This window comes from Mus caroli, chromosome 3, assembly GCF_900094665.2.
Source record: "Mus caroli chromosome 3, CAROLI_EIJ_v1.1, whole genome shotgun sequence".
Taxonomy (NCBI): Eukaryota; Metazoa; Chordata; class Mammalia; order Rodentia; family Muridae; genus Mus; species Mus caroli.
Window position 1 is genome coordinate 47,115,102 of NC_034572.1, and position 18,810 is coordinate 47,133,911.

At 44.3% G+C, this 18,810-nt stretch overlaps 1 protein-coding gene and 1 pseudogene across 1 annotated transcript in view; one reads left to right on the forward strand and one right to left on the reverse strand.

Annotated features, from left to right (window-relative positions):
• Positions 1 to 2,390: 2,390 nt before the first annotated feature.
• On the forward strand, positions 2,391 to 2,515 carry LOC115030789 (annotated as a pseudogene).
• A 1,972-nt stretch (positions 2,516 to 4,487) lies between these two features.
• The window catches only part of Frem2 (FRAS1 related extracellular matrix 2), a 143,768-nt gene continuing 129,445 nt past the window's right edge, over positions 4,488 to 18,810 (reverse strand). Inside the window, exons 17-24 of the mRNA XM_021158004.2 lie at positions 16,509 to 16,701; positions 14,339 to 14,443; positions 12,911 to 13,038; positions 12,693 to 12,827; positions 11,651 to 11,777; positions 10,397 to 10,584; positions 10,046 to 10,192; positions 4,488 to 7,329 (exon numbers count right to left, since the gene is read on the reverse strand). Coding sequence (XP_021013663.1) covers positions 6,820 to 7,329; positions 10,046 to 10,192; positions 10,397 to 10,584; positions 11,651 to 11,777; positions 12,693 to 12,827; positions 12,911 to 13,038; positions 14,339 to 14,443; positions 16,509 to 16,701 — 1,533 coding nt within the window. The 3' untranslated portion in view covers positions 4,488 to 6,819. The remainder of the gene's footprint in view (positions 7,330 to 10,045; positions 10,193 to 10,396; positions 10,585 to 11,650; positions 11,778 to 12,692; positions 12,828 to 12,910; positions 13,039 to 14,338; positions 14,444 to 16,508; positions 16,702 to 18,810) is intronic.

Here is an 18,810-nt window from a genome sequence, read left to right on the forward strand (position 1 = left end):
GCACACTCCAGTGAAGTCTGCTTGGCAGGCCGAGAAGCCTGGAAGTGAAAGTATAACGTAAAAACAAAATTCTAGGCCTTTAGGCCCAGGCTTGAGAATGTGACCTCTGTGACTTAATGCTCCAAGGTATGCTAATCATAAAACAGATAGCGACATTCCTCCACCCACCCGCTTCCTGGGTTCAGGGAGTGTTTGTTTAAAGAAAGTCACCCTGACCAATGCCGGAACCCGTTATGCAAATGTGCTATTGTTAGGGGCTCTTAAAAACTGTCTTGAGAGATAACCGGAACAATTACCAGGTATTCCTTGTGACTCTTGTGACTTTGCATTTCCTTGAGACTCTTAACTGGTATCTTTGGTATTTTCCAACAATGCCCTCCCCACTTCCTTGAGTTGTGGTTTCTTCCTTTAAATACCCCCTTACCCAGCTACTTGGGGTGCCACGGTCCTCTACCCCTGCGTGGTGTATGACCGTGGGCCCGAGAGTGCTCTTGAATAAAAATCCTCTTGCAGTTTGCAGCAAGACCGTTTCTTGTGAGTGATTTGGGGTGTTGCCTCTCCTGAGTCAGAATGTGGGGGAGTCCTCACATTGTGGGTCTTTCAGAAGCACTCACAAGGCAGGGAGTTTCAAGGAAACTCAACCTCCTGGAACCAGGCATTCTCATAACACGTATACTCATACCCTATCCCCGAGTTAGTCTGGTGTATGGATCCTTATAAGTGCCTTTTAAGATTGAATTCTGACATAGGTAAGCCTCCACCAGTGTTCCAACATCCTAGAAAAAGCTTGAAGCCGATGAGCTTGGAATTCAGTAGGAATTCAGTGAGAATGTTACCTATTCAGTAACATTCAAATTTACTTCTAGTAGAGATGGTGAAAATAATTAGGCATTGCAAAGAATGGAGCTAGAATAGCTCAGGGCTAGTCTGCAGAGTGATTACTTAGGGCAAGAGCCAGTCTCACCCAAACAAGGGAATATACAATGGCCTAGCTAATAGGTAGGTTTACCATGAAAGAGTTATGGAATCCCACTGAGACAGGGATCTTCGCCACAGCCAGGTATAACAGGCTACATTGCATGTTAGAAGCGAGTTGGTGAATTCTTTTGACAAATGGAGATTCTCCACAGATACTTAAAAGAACAGCCAAGTTACACTCATACAAGAATTTATCAAGGCCTAGGAAATAGGGGGGGTTGTGGTATTGCATTATTCATGAGAAGGTCTGCTAGAGCAGAACCCCCTGGTGCTAGCTTTCACATGGCTCAAAAGAGTAGCACAAATTGTGACTAGGGTGTGAAATCCTTACTTGTCATTAGCTGATCCTAAGCAGAGCTGTTTTACTTTACTGTAAATATTACCTGGTTCCTATAAGTTCTTTTGAAGTCATTCCTTTGTTTTGTGTCAGGTAACTTCAATGTACTTTGCCTGCTGTGACACCCTACCCCTTTGTTTTCTGTATTATATAAGACTGGTGTTCACTTTGTGACAATACATTCAGATTCTACACAATCTCTCCTGTGATTCTTCTGTCATTCATTCTCCGACTCCTTATCCATCTGCAACCAGAGACCTGTTCTGTGCAGACAGGGACCAAAAGGGTCTGCGGCAGTGCACTCCATGACAGGAAGAACGGAGAGAGCTCAGCTCTTCAGCAAACAAGAGATTCACAACAGGCAGCGTCATTTCACCAACTTTTGTTAGGGGATCAATTCTTTTGCTCTCTGACTCCTTTATGGTCTTTTGGTGGTAAAGGAAGGAAAAGATCTCCTACTTTAAATGTCTTATCAAAGTGGAAGTAGCCACTCAACACCAGGTTGTCTGTGAACTGATACCCCTGTCTTGAAATGTCTGCCATTACTATGCAGTATTAGGATCAATTCTAGGAAAATGACTCAAGGAAATAAATTAACCTTTAAACAAATACCCACAATGGGTTTTCACAAATGACCTTTGTGTTAATCTTGAAAATCACCTGTGTTATTTCCACGTGAACTATGCAAGTAGCACATTGTCTATCCAGAGTCGAGATTATTTTTTTATATGTGTGCAAGCATTTGTGAGTATTGTAATAGCGGTAGTCACAGTTTTCTTCCAAATTACACATAGATGAGTGCTGGTAAGGTATTGTGCCCCATTCGTTTGTAGTAGCCTGGTGAGAACTCTTGTGTTCTTTACCTCCTGGATGCTGTCAGGATTAGAAAGAGGAAGGAATGTGAAAAGATGCTCCAGTGGTCTCTTTCTAGGTCACACAGTTCGAAGGATTTCCCATCTGTAAAGCGACAAACCTTCTCTCTCTTTTCCCTATCAAATGGCTGAACTGGTTTCCATACCAACATTAAGTACATATTCTCAAAATAAATGTTCAAACTCTTTAAAGTCAAACTATGGTTGTCCCTAGGGACACTGCAGATGTGGCTTCTGTGCCACATGTATGCCAGTAGGAAGCAGAGAAGAGGGTGGGAGAGTTGGTTCTGGGATCACGGTAGCAGGAGAGCTGGCCCTGCCCCTCAGTGTTATAGAGAGCAGGCTCTGCACCTATTCTGGGCAGCACAGTAGAGCTGGCCCTAGATGTGGGCGTTGTAGGTGAGTTGGTCCTGAGTCTGGAGAGCGTGAGAGCTGGAGGGCTGACCAGCTTAAATACCTCTCAGGTCCAGATCGGGGGCATGAATGAATTGGCCGTTCCCAACATCTACCCCATCCATGAACTGCTGGAGTACATTAAGGACCTGGTCCTACGGATCCAAACCTACAGGATCTCCATGATTCAGAGCAACAACAGGATATCCAAGAGGAGTCCCAGTGAGGGTCCAATACTGATAGTGTAGCAGAAGCCAGAGGCCTTGTGCCAGTGAAAGGAGTCCTTGCAGTGCCCATTTGCAAGCAAGGAAATGTAAACAAAAGGGTAGACCAGGAGACACACTGACAGCTTCCACGAGGAGAATTTTTTTCCTCTGTTGGAGGTTGCAAGGATGGAGGATGGGTACGAGAGGAGGGGGAGACTGGGGAATATGTTGTTCATGAAGAACAAATAAATGTGTTTTTTTTTAATGCAAACTATGATTCTGCATTTAATCCCCAGATTGTCACTTCCATAATCCCCCTCCCAGAAACAGTTGGACTCCCAGCACGGAAGTGTGAGAAAACGTTCACTGTTTGATTTGGTCTTGAGAGAGTCTCTCTATTACTCTGGCTGACCTGAAATCCACTCTGCAGACCCACCTGCCTCTGCCTCCCCAGTCCTGGCATTAAGGTTAAGGGCATGCATCATCACAGCCAGCCATATTCATATTAAATTTTATTTTAATGTTATTTTTGAGACAGTAGCTGTCCACACACCCTGGCTATCCTGGAATTCACAATGGAGACCTGGCTGGCCTTAAACTCATAAAGATCCCTTTGCTTCTGCCTCCTGAGTGCTGAGATTGAAGGTGTGAGTCACCATGCCTGCCTTTACGTGGGTTTAAATGTTAACTTTGAAACTGTCGTGCTGGGAAAGAGTTTATAGTAAGGTGGCTTCCTTGATTCTGAGCATACAGAGTCCTTACAAATGCCAGGCTGTGGGGGCAGGGAGGGGGGAGGGCAGCAGACGTCATATTAGGCTTGCTTTGAGGTTAAAAAAAAAAGAGTGGAATCTAATGCTAATGTTCTAAGAAATTTCATTGTGGGACACAGATAGATACACACATGGCCCTGTTTGCTTGTCTAGAAGAGGCTCTGTTCACCTCCCTCCAAAGACAGTCTTACTTGATTATCAGCTGCCTGAGGGCAGGGTGAGTGGCCTGGTGTCTAGCCGTTAGTCAGAATGGATGATTAAGAGGACAGTGCTGGTGGGGGCTGTGACCCTCCCTATGTGGGAGACTGAGGCAGGAAGACTGAAAGTTCAAGGCCAGTCAGAGCAAAAGAGCAAGTTCACAGCCAGTCTGGGCTAAACAGTATCAAGCCAAAACCTTAAGAAAGGGTTGTACTGCCTGGCGTGGTGGTGCACACCTTTAATCCCAGCACTCGGGAGGCAGAGGCAGGCGGATTTCTGAGTTCGAGGCCAGCCTGGTCTACAAAGTGAGTTCCAGGACAGCCAGGTCTATACAGAGAAACCCTGTCTTGAAAAACCAAAAAAAAAAAAAAAAAAAAAAAGAAAGGGTTGTACTGTAGATCCTGTAGATCCGAGGTAGTGCCACCCACCGTGTATGTGTGAGTCGTAGGTACCATCCCCAGTACTGAACACTGTATTGTGTATATTTTCCTGTGAAGCCATTGCTCCAGTCCTGTTATTCATGGGTTTTAATGTTTTGTTGCTTGTATGCTTAGGAGGGCCACTGTTGGTAACATTTATTTTGGCTTTTAATATCAACCAAATGTTGGTCTTTATCAGGAGGTTTGGAGGAAGTCAAGAACTGTAGTTGACTGCCTATTTTCTATGGGAAATTACTTCGAGTATTTGTTCTCAAAATATCATAATATTAAAAAAAACCAAAATACTGAAAACAAAAGACTTACTTTATTTAAAAAACATTTTTTTTCTTATTGAAAAGACTTTTAAAATGATTACTGTATTTTAAGCCACATATTTAGTAAATAGATACTTTTAAAATTATGAAAAAAAATACCAGTAAGAGGAGGAAGAAGAAATGGGAGAGAGAGAGAAAGAATACTGACATTTCCTATTGCAGGAGGGTAGGCTTATTTTTGTACTTAATATACTATCTAACTTATAGACAATAGCTTCAATAGAACAATGCACAGCCGAGTGAGGTTTGGTATAGACGCATCCTGGCCACAGTATATGATAATGTGCCATTCGTTGCTACATTCACTTCCTGAGCTGAAGGCCACAGGGCAGTCAGGCTTGGAAGTGCTCAACCACTAGAAACAGCAAGCCAGTTGAGAACAATTGCTCTATCTTCAGAAGATGAACTGAAAGCTAAGCAGTGAAAGTCCCTACACTGTTGGCAACATGGTCATTCCCAAATTCTGAGGTAGCCAAACGTGGAGCTAAGGGTCTGCTGGAGGTAAAACAAAGAAAGGATGATAATGAACCACTCCATCTGATAAATGGACCCCTGGGCTGACAAAGCTTTCTGCCCCTGTGAGTCCCCTGGGGGACACGTGTGCTATAGATAGGACTTGCTAAGCTCCCCAACAGAAGGGTGCTACAGTCTTTCTCATCTCTTGAAAGACACTGGATGGAGAGGGAAGCAGGCAACAGACATATCTCCTTCAGGACCAGTGCAGCTTCCCTTTCTCAGTCAAGAGATGGTTGGTACTCACAGGCACCCACTGATAGACAGGCTGGCACTCACAGGCTGATATACAGGTTGATACGCACTGACATACAGGAATGACCTGAGATGTTTGCTTCTGAGTATCTCCATTCTACCAGGATGGTTCAGCTTGGCCAGGGTGTGGCTGAAGCGTGAGGGGCTTCATGCAGCCTTTGAGGGCTAGGTGAAGGCATTCATTTTGGTATAAATGTATTCACTGGGTTTTAGGAAATGGCCTAAAACACTTCACTCTGCTGAAGTGTTCCTAAACAGAATTTCTAACATACTCTTCTGAAGAGGCTTTTACACAGTGAATGATCAAAGTGACAGAACACAGACAAGGTCCCAGAGGGCAACCTCATAGCACCGGCTTGCTGAACTGGGGGAGGCCAGACAGAGATGTTCTCTTCCTGGATCACTGAAGAGAGTGATTGACAGCCATGGCCACCTCCAAGACAATTTCTGGAGTGACATGTCTAGAGAGATTCCCATTATTTAGAGCAGATCTTAGCCTAATACAATTTCCTGTGGCTGATATAAGCTCCAGATGGTGTCGTGCGGCCGTTCCTCTAAGACTAATCTCATTTGCCATCACTGTTCTAGAAAGCACGCCCAAGAGGCATTCTGGTTGTCCAAAGCATGTTAATAAATACCACTCTCACCCTTCACCATTGGTAAAGCTGTTTCTCACTCTGCATGGGTTCAATACTGTAAACATCTAGGCTCAGTTCTTGAGAACCTTGTCCTGTGGCAAATCTAACTCTACGGTGCCTCTGCCGGCACGTCTACAACTCTCTTGCTTCACACCAAGGCTGGGTTATCAGTGAGGCCGATTAATGATAGCCTGGCTGCAAATATATCCCGAAGACATTAGTCTCTTAAATAATCCGTTTCCAGAATTAATATATTCTTTGGTTTAAGTGAATGTTAAATAAGCAAGTGAGACAAAGGAGGTCTGAGGGAAATGAGAAGCAATTCAGATCCAAACAAATTTTCCTTTTTTTTCTAGTCATTCCTTCTATGTTTTCCCAACAATAAGAGGTGGGTAGATTCGTGGGTAGAGCTAGCCCTGGTCATGACTTCATGTTGTCTTCACGGATTAGACAACTTGTCATTTCTGAGTGTGTGTCACGCGTCGGGCCTACCAATTCAAACAGTCCAGTTAAACAAAGAATAAACAAAGATAACAGCACCTTCAAATTTCACGCTAACAAAATAGAGTGATAGCTAGCTCCTCTCAGACTTCCCAGAGCGTCCTTGAGCACCTTTGAGCACCTCGGAGCTGGTTCATCTTACCCGCTGTCTAATACAAGAAGCACCTCCCCTGCCCGCCCACCAAGGCTCTAAGCATCCTGGATGCCTTCTGGGCAGCAGGAAAGATGTGGCCTGAATTTGTCCTTTGATGCATGTACGGCGCAATAGAGTTCAAATCAAAATCTTTTAATACAGTCAGGAGCTCTTAGCACCTTTGTCACAGAAAGTTCTCAGTTCTCTGCTGCTGCTCCCAAGCAGTCGGGGGTCCTGCCCCGTCTTCTGAGGCACACGGAAGAGAAGGTCATCACACCTCCGAGCTGTCGTTGTAGTGGCTCTGCGGGGACATCATGGGCTCAGTGCTTCCAGAGCCCTTTGGAGTATCCTTGCCCTTGATGCTCCGGTTCCTGCACATGACGGCGGCAGCCACAGCCAGGCAGACTGTGAGCAAGCCCACGGTGAGGCCTCCCAGGACAGTGACAAGGCTCACTTCAGAGCTGGGACTATTGAGCTCCCAGGGCAGGATGCCGTCAGGAGGAATTCTTCCGTGGGGGACCTGCCTCTTGCCATGGCGGTTCAGGGAGATATGTTGGATATTTGTTCCCCGGTTGTTCTCAGCACCGATTTCCCCTGCGAGGGAGGGCGTGCTCCTGACTGCTCTCTTCTTCCAGCTCTTGGTGGTTGCCTGGGGTGGTCCATGATGCACCACTGAGTGATACTGGTACTCCAGGCTCCTCTTGCCAATGCCTCGATGGGTGTTGTCCTTAGACTTTACCGTATAGATTGTGTGTATGTACCACTCTCGGCCCAAGGCAACCTAGGAAACAGAACCCCAGGTTTAGGAAGTTAAATTCAGTGTGCACCCAACTCGAGATTATCTGCAGAAGAAATCTGTGACAGAGGTCATGATAAACGACCATTTTGTCTGTGAATTAATCTACATCACACTCTTATGTGACAGGTTTGTATAAAGCCAACTCCATAATACACTCGGTGTAGCCCCCATACTCCATTTTATTTTTTGGTTTGGGGGCTCAATCTCAGGCTCTTATACATGCTAGGCAGGTGCTGTGTGGCATATGCCCTCAGAGCATCCCGTATCACTCTTAGGTGACCAGGTACTGTATTTGCAGTCACAGAGAACACTACAGTCCTTTTGCTCTCCCAGTCTATCTTACTAATTGAAAAAGTAAGTTGATGGGACCACACAGTTTGATGTTTTGCTCCGTCTCTTTTACCTGGTTAGTGCTAAAAGCAGAACCAGAGCTCAAACCCTCTGAGCCTTAGCCCATCTGCGTCATACTTATTTGCATGAAAGCCCACAGGGAATGGGAAGTCAGGTTTTTGTTTGTTTCTTTTGTGGGACAGAGTCTCACATATAGCCTTGAGGGGATCTGTGAGTGTTCATTGTGTAGACCTGGTTGACCAAGGAACTCATGGAGATCTGTTAGCCTCTTCCTCCTGAGTGCCGGGGGTGGGGGTGGGGGGGAAGGTACATGCCAACACACACACACACACACACACACACACACACACACACACACACACACACACACACACTGGCAAATCAGTTTGTAAGCTTTTCCAAAGCCTGGAAAAGGATTGGTCTTTTTATAATTTGGGGGGTGGTATTCAAGATTTGGTGAAGTGAGAAGTTCTGAGAGGCAGGGGGATTTCTGAGTTTGAGGCCAGCCTGGTCTACAAAGTGAGTTCCAGGACAGCCAGGGCTACACAGAGAAACCCTGTCTCGAAAAACAAAACAAAACAAAAAAAAAAACAACAACAAAAAAAAAGGATTCAGAGGAAGAAACAGGCTTCCTTCTGGCCCTTCGTTGGCGATGACTCAGTTGGTAAAGTGCTAATCTTGCAAGCATGAGAGCCTGAGTTTGAGCCCCAGAACCTAAGTGAAAAAGTTGGGCATGACGGCCCTCATTTGTAGTCCCAGGACTAGGAATATGGAAGTTATTGGACCCTTGGGGCTTCCTCCCTAGATAGCCAGGCCTTTCCATGAGTCCAGGGCAGTGAAAGGTTTGGCTCAAATAAAAGGTGGACAGTTCCTGAGACTAGAAGCCAAAGTGTCTCTGATCTCCACTTTCATGTGCACATATCTCTTTCTCTCCCCCTCCCCCCATACCCTCCATGCTCATTATTTCTTGAAGTTGAGTTAAAGATAACACATTCCCCCTGCATATATAAAATCCTGTTTGGGTAATTCTTGGTAAGAACCCTAAAGAAGGAGGGCGTGGTGGCACAAGCCTTTAATCCCAGCACTAGGGAGGCAGAGGGAGGCGGATTTCTGAGTTCGAGGCCAGCCTGGTCTACAAAGTGAGTTCCAGGACAGCCAGGGCTATTCAGAGAAACCCTGTCTTGAACCCCCCCCCCAAAAAAAAAGAACCCTAAAGAATACACTTGAGCGCCAGTGTATCACGACATAAGCACATTTCTCGACTGTGTAGCCTGTCCATCAAGCATGCTATAACTACCTATACCTTCTCTATACCTTCTCTATACCTTCTCTACATGTCTCTATACCTTCTGTTTCTGGGTCAGGATTTTTGGTCTTGGTTTATGTAATCTTCAAGAGTGGAGATTTATTTCCTGTTCAGGATTGCTTTTCTATCAATTCATATAAGACCTTACTCCAAAAAGATGTGCCATAAAAACACAGGAAGGGAGTGTTGAACAAGAGAAGTCAACTGCCCAACTGTCAGATATCTGTTGTAAGCTGAATAAGAATCTTTATTACACACTCTTAAAAAAAACAAAAACAAAAAACCAAAAAAAAAAAAAAAAATTGCCAAGCAGTGGTGGCACACACCTTTAATCCCAGCACTTGAGAGGCAGAGGCAGGCAGATCTCTGTGAGTTCAAGGCCAGCCTGGTCTACAGAGTGAGTTCCAGGACAGCCAGGGCTACACAGAGAAACGCTGCCTCAAAACAAACAAACAAAAAAACCCAAAAAACAAAACAAACAAACAAACAAACAAACCAAAACATGAATTTTTTGTTTTGTTTTTTTGTTTTTTGTTTTTTTGAGACAGGGTTTCTGTGTAGCCCTGGCTGTCTTGGAACTTACTCTGTAGACCAGGCTGGCCTCGAACTCAGAAATCCACCTGCCTCTGCCTCCCAAGTGCTGGACAAACCATGATCTTTTAATGTTTATTTTCTATGTATGGATATATTTTGACTGCGTGTATGTTTTTGTGGCACAGGCACGAGGAGGACCGAAGAGGGAATTGGATTGTCTGGAGCTGGGGTTAAAGATGGTTCTGAGCCACGGTAGGAATTGAATCTAGGTCTTTTGCAAGACCAGTCAGTGCTCCTAACCACTGGGCCACTCTCCAGCCTCCATTAAATAGTCTTCTAATAATCCATTAATAAGATAGGTAGAATTTGTATTGCATCAAACAGTCTCATCCTTCCCATTTACTATATGCATGCCTGCCTTATTTTCATGTTTTTCTGTGGTGTACCTGAGACAGAAGTGTTAAGCACTTACCTATAGTTACATAGCTCCTGTATGTCTAGACCTACCTGAAAGAGTGGTGTTGAGTCGACTTTAAAACCATCAGATCCAGGCTGATTCACTAAGAGAACAGCTTCAGGGTCATCCACTGCCAGTTTGGCGTTAAACAGGACATCTCCAAAGCTGGTGGCTTGTGTCTCTGGCTGAGCCTTATCCTTGAAGCAAGAAGGAAGATAATTATGTCTGTAGACAGTGCCAAGTTTGCAAGGACAGAAAGCTCTCCTGTATCTTTAGGCAAGTACGAAACATCATAAAATGTCACTATGTAATTTAAGTAAAATAATGATAATGTTTTAAAAAATAAGATAAGAAGGCTTATCCTTGACACTTGAGACAGTTCGTTGGGTCAAAACACTTACCACAATTTTGAATCTATGTAAGAGTGAAGGAGAATCAGCCAGGCAGCCATATTCCGCATTTGCTGGGCTGTACTTGGGCACATAGCCATCATCCCCCGTGCATAAGAACACCTTCTCAATGCTGCAGTAGAAGGAGTCACCGAGGTTCTGGACAGGATCCACCATGACACGGCCATAAATCACATCCCCTAAAACAGAGGCGGGAATGTAATTCTGTTATATGTGATGACACCACGAGCCATTCACGACAGCAACACTGATTGTTCCCTTTGCGTTCTAACCCGTCACTGAACACTGACACGCTCTGTGTTTGTCTCAGGATATGGACTACTCTTAGGGACTCAGACAAGGGTACCCCATTGACTGAGCACAGAGAACCAAAGCACTATGGAGCCACAGGAATGTCAAGGTCTGACTTATAATTTGATTTTATAGCATCCCTTTCCAGTTTACATGATTTGCTTAGTTGGTGAGATGTTGACGAATACAAACCAACACTAAAGAAGAAATTATCAGTAATATGCCTAATTGAATTCATTTGCTTTTGAAGGTGGGTTCAACTTAGCCCCTGGCATTGCACCTTATATCTGCACAGCTATGGCTGCAGCCCTTAGGTTGCACTATATATTTTGCTAGGAGCTGAGTATACAGCACCTATCAATGAGGCACATTTCCCTCCTATGAAGAACATCACAGACACAGGGACAACAGAACATCACACATACAAAGGACAACAGGAATTAGACACACAAGATAATAAGACATCCCAGATACACAGGGCCACAGAACATCTCAGACCCACAGGACCACAGAACATCCCAGACACACAGGACCATAGGACATCCCAGACCCACAGGACCACAGGATATCCCAGACCCACAGGACCACAGGACATCCCAGACACACAGGGCCACAGGACATCCCAGAGACACAGGACCACAGGACATCCCAGACACACAGGACCACAGAACATCACACACACACATGACCACAGAACATTCCAGACCCACAGGACCACAGAACATCATGGACACACAGGACCACAGGACATCCCAGACACACAGGACCACAGGACATCCCAGAGACACAGGACCACAGAACATCACGGACACACAGGACCGCAGGACATCCCAGAGACACAGGACCACAGAACATCATGGACACACAGGACCACAGGACATCTCAGACACACAGGACCACAGAACATCATGGACACAGGACAACAGAACCACTCTTTCACCTAATGAGTGTTACCTTCTGCAAAAGCAACGTCGCTTTCCTGCCCAAATCCCATGGACCCATCAGACAACCAGAGATTCTTCTTAGACAGCAGATACATGTGGGTGTTCAGGCTGAACTCAGTCGCCACGGGATCGCTGACCTAAACCAAAGGAGAAACATTTTCGGGTTTTTTTTTTTTTTGTATCTGTGGATCTGATGTATACAAGCGCACACACACTGCTCACAGGCACACCATCACTTCACACGGCCATCCAGAACCCTGCCTTCTTCAGTTTTCACTGTCCACCCAAAGTAACTTCTGGAGCTGCCGCTCTGATCATGCTTTTGAGAAACAAGACAGGTGCCATTAAATCACTTTTCCGTTTGAGTGGGAGTAACGAGCGTCACTTCTACCCATACCTAAGGTTGATTGTGGCTCACAGGAAAAGTGTTGATAAGTATTATATGGTCATCAGGATGCTAACAGTATAAGTTATTGGACTAAGGCTGGCATTCGACTTTTATAAATACAAATTAGGCCAGTAATGTATTAAGAGGTGAATTCTCATATTCCTTGAAGACTAAGAACAAGAGGCAGTGTAGACGTCTACAGAAAATCGTCACATCTCCAAACTAGCAAGAGAGAAAGCAAGATAAATAGTTCTCACAGGAACTGAGACTATGGTTCTTAGGCTGGAAACTAACAACAGATAGAGAGAGGAACCCTCTCCCCTTTGCTCTCCTTTGATTCCTTCCTGTATAACTTCCTTTTCTCTCAATATTTGAGAATTAAGGGACACCCATTTGTGAAGATGCATGCATTTTTTTTTAAAAAAAACCTTTTATTTTAATGTATAGGATTACTCTGTTTTCGTGCATAGCAGAAGAGGGAATCAGATCCCATTACAGATGGTTTTCAGCTATCAAGTTGTTGCTAGGAGTTGAGTTCAGGACCTCTGGAAGAGCAGCCAGTGCTCCTAACCATCTCTCCAGCCCCCAGGATGCATGTATCGATTAAAGAGAATCACGACGTTGAACAAAATGGATTCTATCCTGACAGTTCTGTGAGGTGTACCTGTTGGAATCGAATGTCAAGGTCAAAGGTGACAGGCTCTCTGGGGTTGCAGGTGACCGGCAGACGGTACTCCTGGTTGGATGGGGTGGTGCAGGGTACCAACTTTACTGTGTAGGTGCCCGAGTAGTCACGGACCTTTGAGGAGAGAGAAGGCATTTTCACTCTGAAATGTTCAGCATCATCTTATGGCAGCAGAGAAAGTCTTTGGTTGCACGTACCGCAAAGTCTGACACGAAACTCCACTGCTGGACTGGCTGATTATAGGTTGGTTCACTCCGTATAAGGCGGAGGGAAAATGTGAGGCCCGGATGGTCAGCTGACACAATCAGTGAGCTGGTAAAGGAAGCTGGAAGAACCCCAAGAGGCACAATGATCTACAGGTTACAACAGCGTAGTTCTCAAAGCACCAGATCACCTAGTAGTTAACTCTTTCTTACAAGTCTTCAACGGTGGTGCATTTATCCCCGTTTCAAAGATGAAAAAAGTCTGGGCAGATAGTCACTCTGGGACTTTCTCAAGATCACCCACATTGGCTGCGTGACTTTGGATTCTTAATTCACTATCTTTTCTGATCTCTGTAATTCAGCCAAAAGGTATGTGCTGAGGGCTCCACCCAGGGAGTCAGTTGCAGGGCAACCAGGGTAGAGTGAAGGCTGGACTAGCACATCAAAGCCATTTGGGCTGAACTTAAAATATTCCAGGAGCAAAGCCATTTAAGGAATGAACTCTTCTAATTAGATAGCCTGCAACCGGGCTAGTCACAGATCCAGTTCATTAGAGACATGGGCACTTAGAAGGAACTCCAAAGACCAGGAAATCCTCACTCCCCAGAATTCAGCATCTTAATGCAGTCATGGGATCCCTTTAGGTTCTGTGTTTCAGACAGCTTAATCTGCTTTAAAAAAGTTACAACAAGCCTTCTTTTCTTCTTGAACATTCAGCTCTGTCTTCTCCTTTCTGAGAGCTGGTGCCCAGAAAAGGACGGCGGTGAGGATAGCGAACTCTTCCCCTTGCTGCCCGACAAGGGCCATAGCAGAGAGCTAGGAAACCAACCAGGCAACATGGAAAATCAAAGGAAAAAATGAACTACTTCTAATGAAATAGCCTTTGTAACACAAACAAATACCAGTTTATTGACAGATGTCTTATTTAATATTCAAAGCACAGCCAGTTTCTGCCTATCCAGTCTCTACCAATTGCAGTTACCAAGGCTGAAACTTGAATATGAAAGCCACCTGCCTCTCTGTCTCCATTAAAGTTTCTCACAGACCTAGAAAAAACTGAGCAGAAAATCGTTGGCAAATGGATCCACTGAAACGAGGTTTCTGTGTCACTGACCCGGATCACAGAAAAAGACTGTTAGTCCGTGCCTTTTAGGAAGGAAAGCTCTTATTAAAATATCACCAGTCCAGTTCTCTTTTCCATGTATTCAGGGGTGCTATCTTTCTCTGAATGTCTGTATGGTGGCAGTTTTCCATAGGGTAGGAGACTGGCAAACGATGACCAAGCATTAAGGACATAATTACTCATATGGGACTTGTATGAAATGAAGGCTTTCCAAGCAAGCTGAGAAACCTGTTGAGACCTGTGTGGATATAAAGATGTGGTCCTGTGGGCGGTGGCTGCCCAGGGACGATGAGGCTTACCAGGATGGGACAGCACAAACAAGCCATGGAACTGAGCCTCCGTCTTGAAGTTCACAGCCAGGCGTCCCTCCTCACCAATGCGCATGCTGGTTGGGTAGAGAGAGCCTACGGAGAGAAGCCCAGGAGGATAAAATGTAGGTGGCCAGACACCCTCATCCATAGACCTTTTTTCTTCTGATCTATTTGGCTTTTCTAAATAATAATAATAATAATAATAATAATAATAATAATAATAATAATAATAAACAATAACAACAATAGCCTTTAATCCCAGCACTTGGGAGGCCAAGGCAGGTGGATTTCTGAGTTTGGCCAGCCTGGTCTACAGAGTGAGTTCCAGGACAGCCAGGGCTACACAGAGAAACCCTGTCTCAAAAAACCAAATAACAATAACAATAATAATAATGATAATAATAAATAATAATAATATAGTTTCTTTCTTTGATAAGGATAAATGAAGGGCAAAATGAATTAAGTAATATGATCCAGGTCTCTATAAAATAACACAAATACTATGATACATTTTTTTTAAAGTGATGTTTTACAAAAACAAATCTGTAATTGAGAGAGATGACAAATGGCCTTGCTGAGATTGTAGAGTCAGATACATGTACGTGAAAACACCTTTGAGCTCCCCAGAACAACTGCGGAATTGTGCGGGCTTAAAGAAAACTGATGATTTCAATGACCACCCTTGTACAGCACTGAAGTGTTGTGGGTAGGAGAGAGAGAGAGTTTGAGGCTAGCCTGGGCTACACAGTCAGCCTGGTAAGGTCCTCCCAACCCCCTTCTTCACCTACAAGAGAAAGGGAATAAATATTCATTTTTTTTCCTGTGCATCTTCTAAGATAAAATGTGGAGTTAAATCCCTTGAGGCAGTCTGCATTGACCATCCAGGATGGTCACTGTGTTTTCCTCATTGCTCAAAGGGAATTTTAATCTGTCCTATACGGTGGAATTATACTTCAGGTATGCGATCAACTGGTCCTGTCTTCCTGGCTGTCAACGTGTCAAGTTGCTGTGATAGAGATGTCCATAGACTCAGCAGAGGAAGGTGAGTCCGAAAGGAAAAAGCATGAATTCTGTTCGTGGGTCATCTTGACACTTGTGGACTATGCTTGCTTTTGCTTATCACCACCACCACCACCACCACCACCACCATCATCATCATCATCATCATCATCATCATCATCATCATCATCATCATCATCTGAGAGTCAGTCTTACTACATAGCCCAGGCTGTCCTCAGACCCACGGCGACCCTCCTGCCTCATCCTCTTAAGTGCTGGGATTACGGATTTGAGCTACATGCCTAGATAGCTTCTGGATTTCCCGATTCCCACCTGGGTACCAACAGCTCTGCAGATGCTGAAGGGCTTAGAGTCAGGAGCTCTCTGAGCCAGTGTTCTATGGCATTTGTCTATGATGTCACGGAATGATGGAGTTTTAATCAGAAAGCGATTGAAGCTTGGACTGTCCTTCAGAAGAGCTTCAAGCCTCAAGTTTAAGCAGTGTGCTTGAGGTTACGCGGATCACAGTGAATCAGTCGTCGAGTCAGACCTGGCACCCAGGACAGGGTTTATCATTGGACTTTAAAGTGATCCTCTCATTTCAGAAGCAAAATGTGCAACTTTCCCCCGGATTTTATTCCCAACTCTCACAACTGGAATCCCTCTACTTAGTACAAACCAGAAAGCTCTATGGATTGGCCTATGTAAAATATAAACAATTAGTCACATACAATAGACTGTATGCCTGAAACAAAGATGTTAAATTTCACAGTCAAACATCATGCAAAGTTTGATGCATTGATATGATCTTTCCTTGACAAAGGTTTTTTTTTTGTTTTTTTTTTTTTTTTTTTTTTACGGTTTTTCGAGACAGGGTTTCTCTGTGTAGCCCTGGCTGTCCTGGAACTCACTTTATAGACCAGGCTGGCCTTGAACTCAGAAATCCGCCTGCCTCTGCCTCCCGAGTGCTGGGATTAAAGGCGTGCGCCACCACGCCCGGCTTGACAAAGGTTTTAAAACGTCACGTTATTAGAGAATATAAAAATAAAGATATCGAAAGGTGCCCCCCCCTAATTTTTACCTGAAATTAAAAACAAAATTATCTTTCTGAGTAATTACCACAGGTAGGAAAGATGCTTTGGGAGCCACAGCGACCCACCTTGCAGTTCAGCTTCCGGGGGGCTGCCGATCCCATGGTTCCACAAGATGGCAGTGTCGTACACGAATGTGAGTCGGAGCTCTGACTTCAAGTCGAAATGCTGCCAGCCGCCCACGCCCACGGGGGAGTGGAACACGTAGGAAACGTACAGAGGAACTCGAAGGGTCACGTAGGACTGCACGAGGTTGAGGACCTAAAACAATTGAACCATTTGCAGCAGCGTTAACCAAATCAGCCCACTTATGCCGACGCCAGATTTTGTGCCATTAGTGCAGAGAATAAACGACAGCCTTTCTCAGCACAGCGGGCGTTCCTTCACTTCTCCCACTGCGCACATGCAACAGGGACGTGCGCCACAATTCCTTAAAATAACACTATTTTCAGCAAAGTAAATCCTTTTAAATTTTGAGCAGTTTTATCAAGATACAGGTCTCATACCACATAATTCACCCAGTTAAGTGAAGAATTCGAAGTTTTTTATATGCGCAAGGAGTCCAGCAGCCATCACCCTAGTTTGAACTGGAGGGGCAAACACAGATGCACTCCTTGAATTTGCCTCTTCTGAACACTAGAAATGAATCTTGTCAGTTGCACGTTTTGGTGCTTCGCTGCCTTTTATTATGGGATATCAACCAGACATATAGCTACATTCCACTTTATTGATCTCCATCAGAGGATGAGTTGCTACCGTAAGTTTGGAACTCTTATGCAAAAATGCATCTATAAACTTATTTTTAAATCATTTAGAGGAAGCTAGGATGAACATTAAAGAAGCAAAATCAGCCGGGCCTAGTGGCACACGCCTTTAATCCCAGCACTTGGGAGGCAGAGGCAGGCGAATTTCTGAGTTCGAGGCCAGCCTGGTCTACAAAGTGAGTTCCAGGACAGCCAGGGCTACACAGAGAAACCCTGTCTCGAAAAACCAAAAAAAAAAAAAAAAAAAAAAAAAAAAAAAAAAAAAAAAAAAAAAAAAAAAAAAAAAGAAGCAAAACCAAACATATTTAGCACTGACAGGGTGCAGTTCCAATGTCTTCAAAATAATTAGATGAACTGTTTTAGAATTTCATATTTTCCTTCTTTTGGTAGTCAACAGATGAGGTAAGAGAAGTCAGGAGGATAAATTAATCCCTGTCAAGTACCTACCGAATTTCAGACAATGTGTTGGTTACTAATAACAGCCTTATTATTTTATTCTCATAATTGAGTCTGTGTGTATGCAAGGTGGTTTGACGGGTGAATGGATGATGGACAGAAAAGAAGCAGGAGAGGGAACTCGAAAAGGACTCAGGCGAGCTCACCAAAGTTTTGAAAATGTATTTTTATATTAAGTGCATAAGTGTTTTGCCTGCATCTACATAAGTGTACCACATGGTATATGGCTGGTGCCCACAGAAGTCGGAAGAAGGCATTCAGGTATCTTGGTACAGGAGCTACACACAGTTGTGAGCCAACTTGTGAGTGCTCTGAGCAAAGCCATGTGGGAGCAGCCAGTGCTCTTAGCCACTGAGCCATCTCTCCTTCAGTGCAGCCCTCTCAGCAGAATTCTCTGAACCTCCTGAGCAGCCAGTGGAAGTTGGAACCTTGTCTCTAGCCTGTGTTTATCTCTCCCACACATTACTGCATTGGACACACTGCAGAGTGGTCCTAAAACCACCTAACAAAAATGGCTGCATTTTAATCTCCAAAATGCTCTAAGGACCAGCATAATGATTACAGCACCTCTCTGTGCAAGAGGAAATGGTTAGCTGACTCTTCTTGGAAGTTCCAACCGGGCTGTTGAAACTGGTCTCCATCAGAGTATCAACACAGGGACTAGGCATGTACTTAGGTCATGAGAACCAGCTGTGATATGTCATACTACCACAGAGTTAAGAGCGAACTCCTCAAATCACACACAGAAAGTATAAACCAATAATAAAAACACACGGTGACAAAGAACCACCCACAAGACGAGAAACTTGATTGGTTTTCATGCATAGGATGCAAACAATTTCCTCTGCCTGGTGAACCCGTGCCTTGTAACTTGAATGCCTTTTTTTTTTCTTCCCCAAGAGCAGCCATCATTACTACCACTGAACAATGAGTTTTGAAAAGCAGTTGATACTCTGGCTATTTGGGAGAGTGACTTGGTCAGCCTATCTGCCACTGGTGATTAAGATTCATATTTTATTCCATGACTTTAGTTAACTTTAAGATGTTAGACTTTAGGCATGGATTTATAATTGAAAAACATAGCTTTTTTTTTTTTTTGCCAATATTGACATACTCTCCATCAAATGTTATTTGAACACTGCTCTAGAGG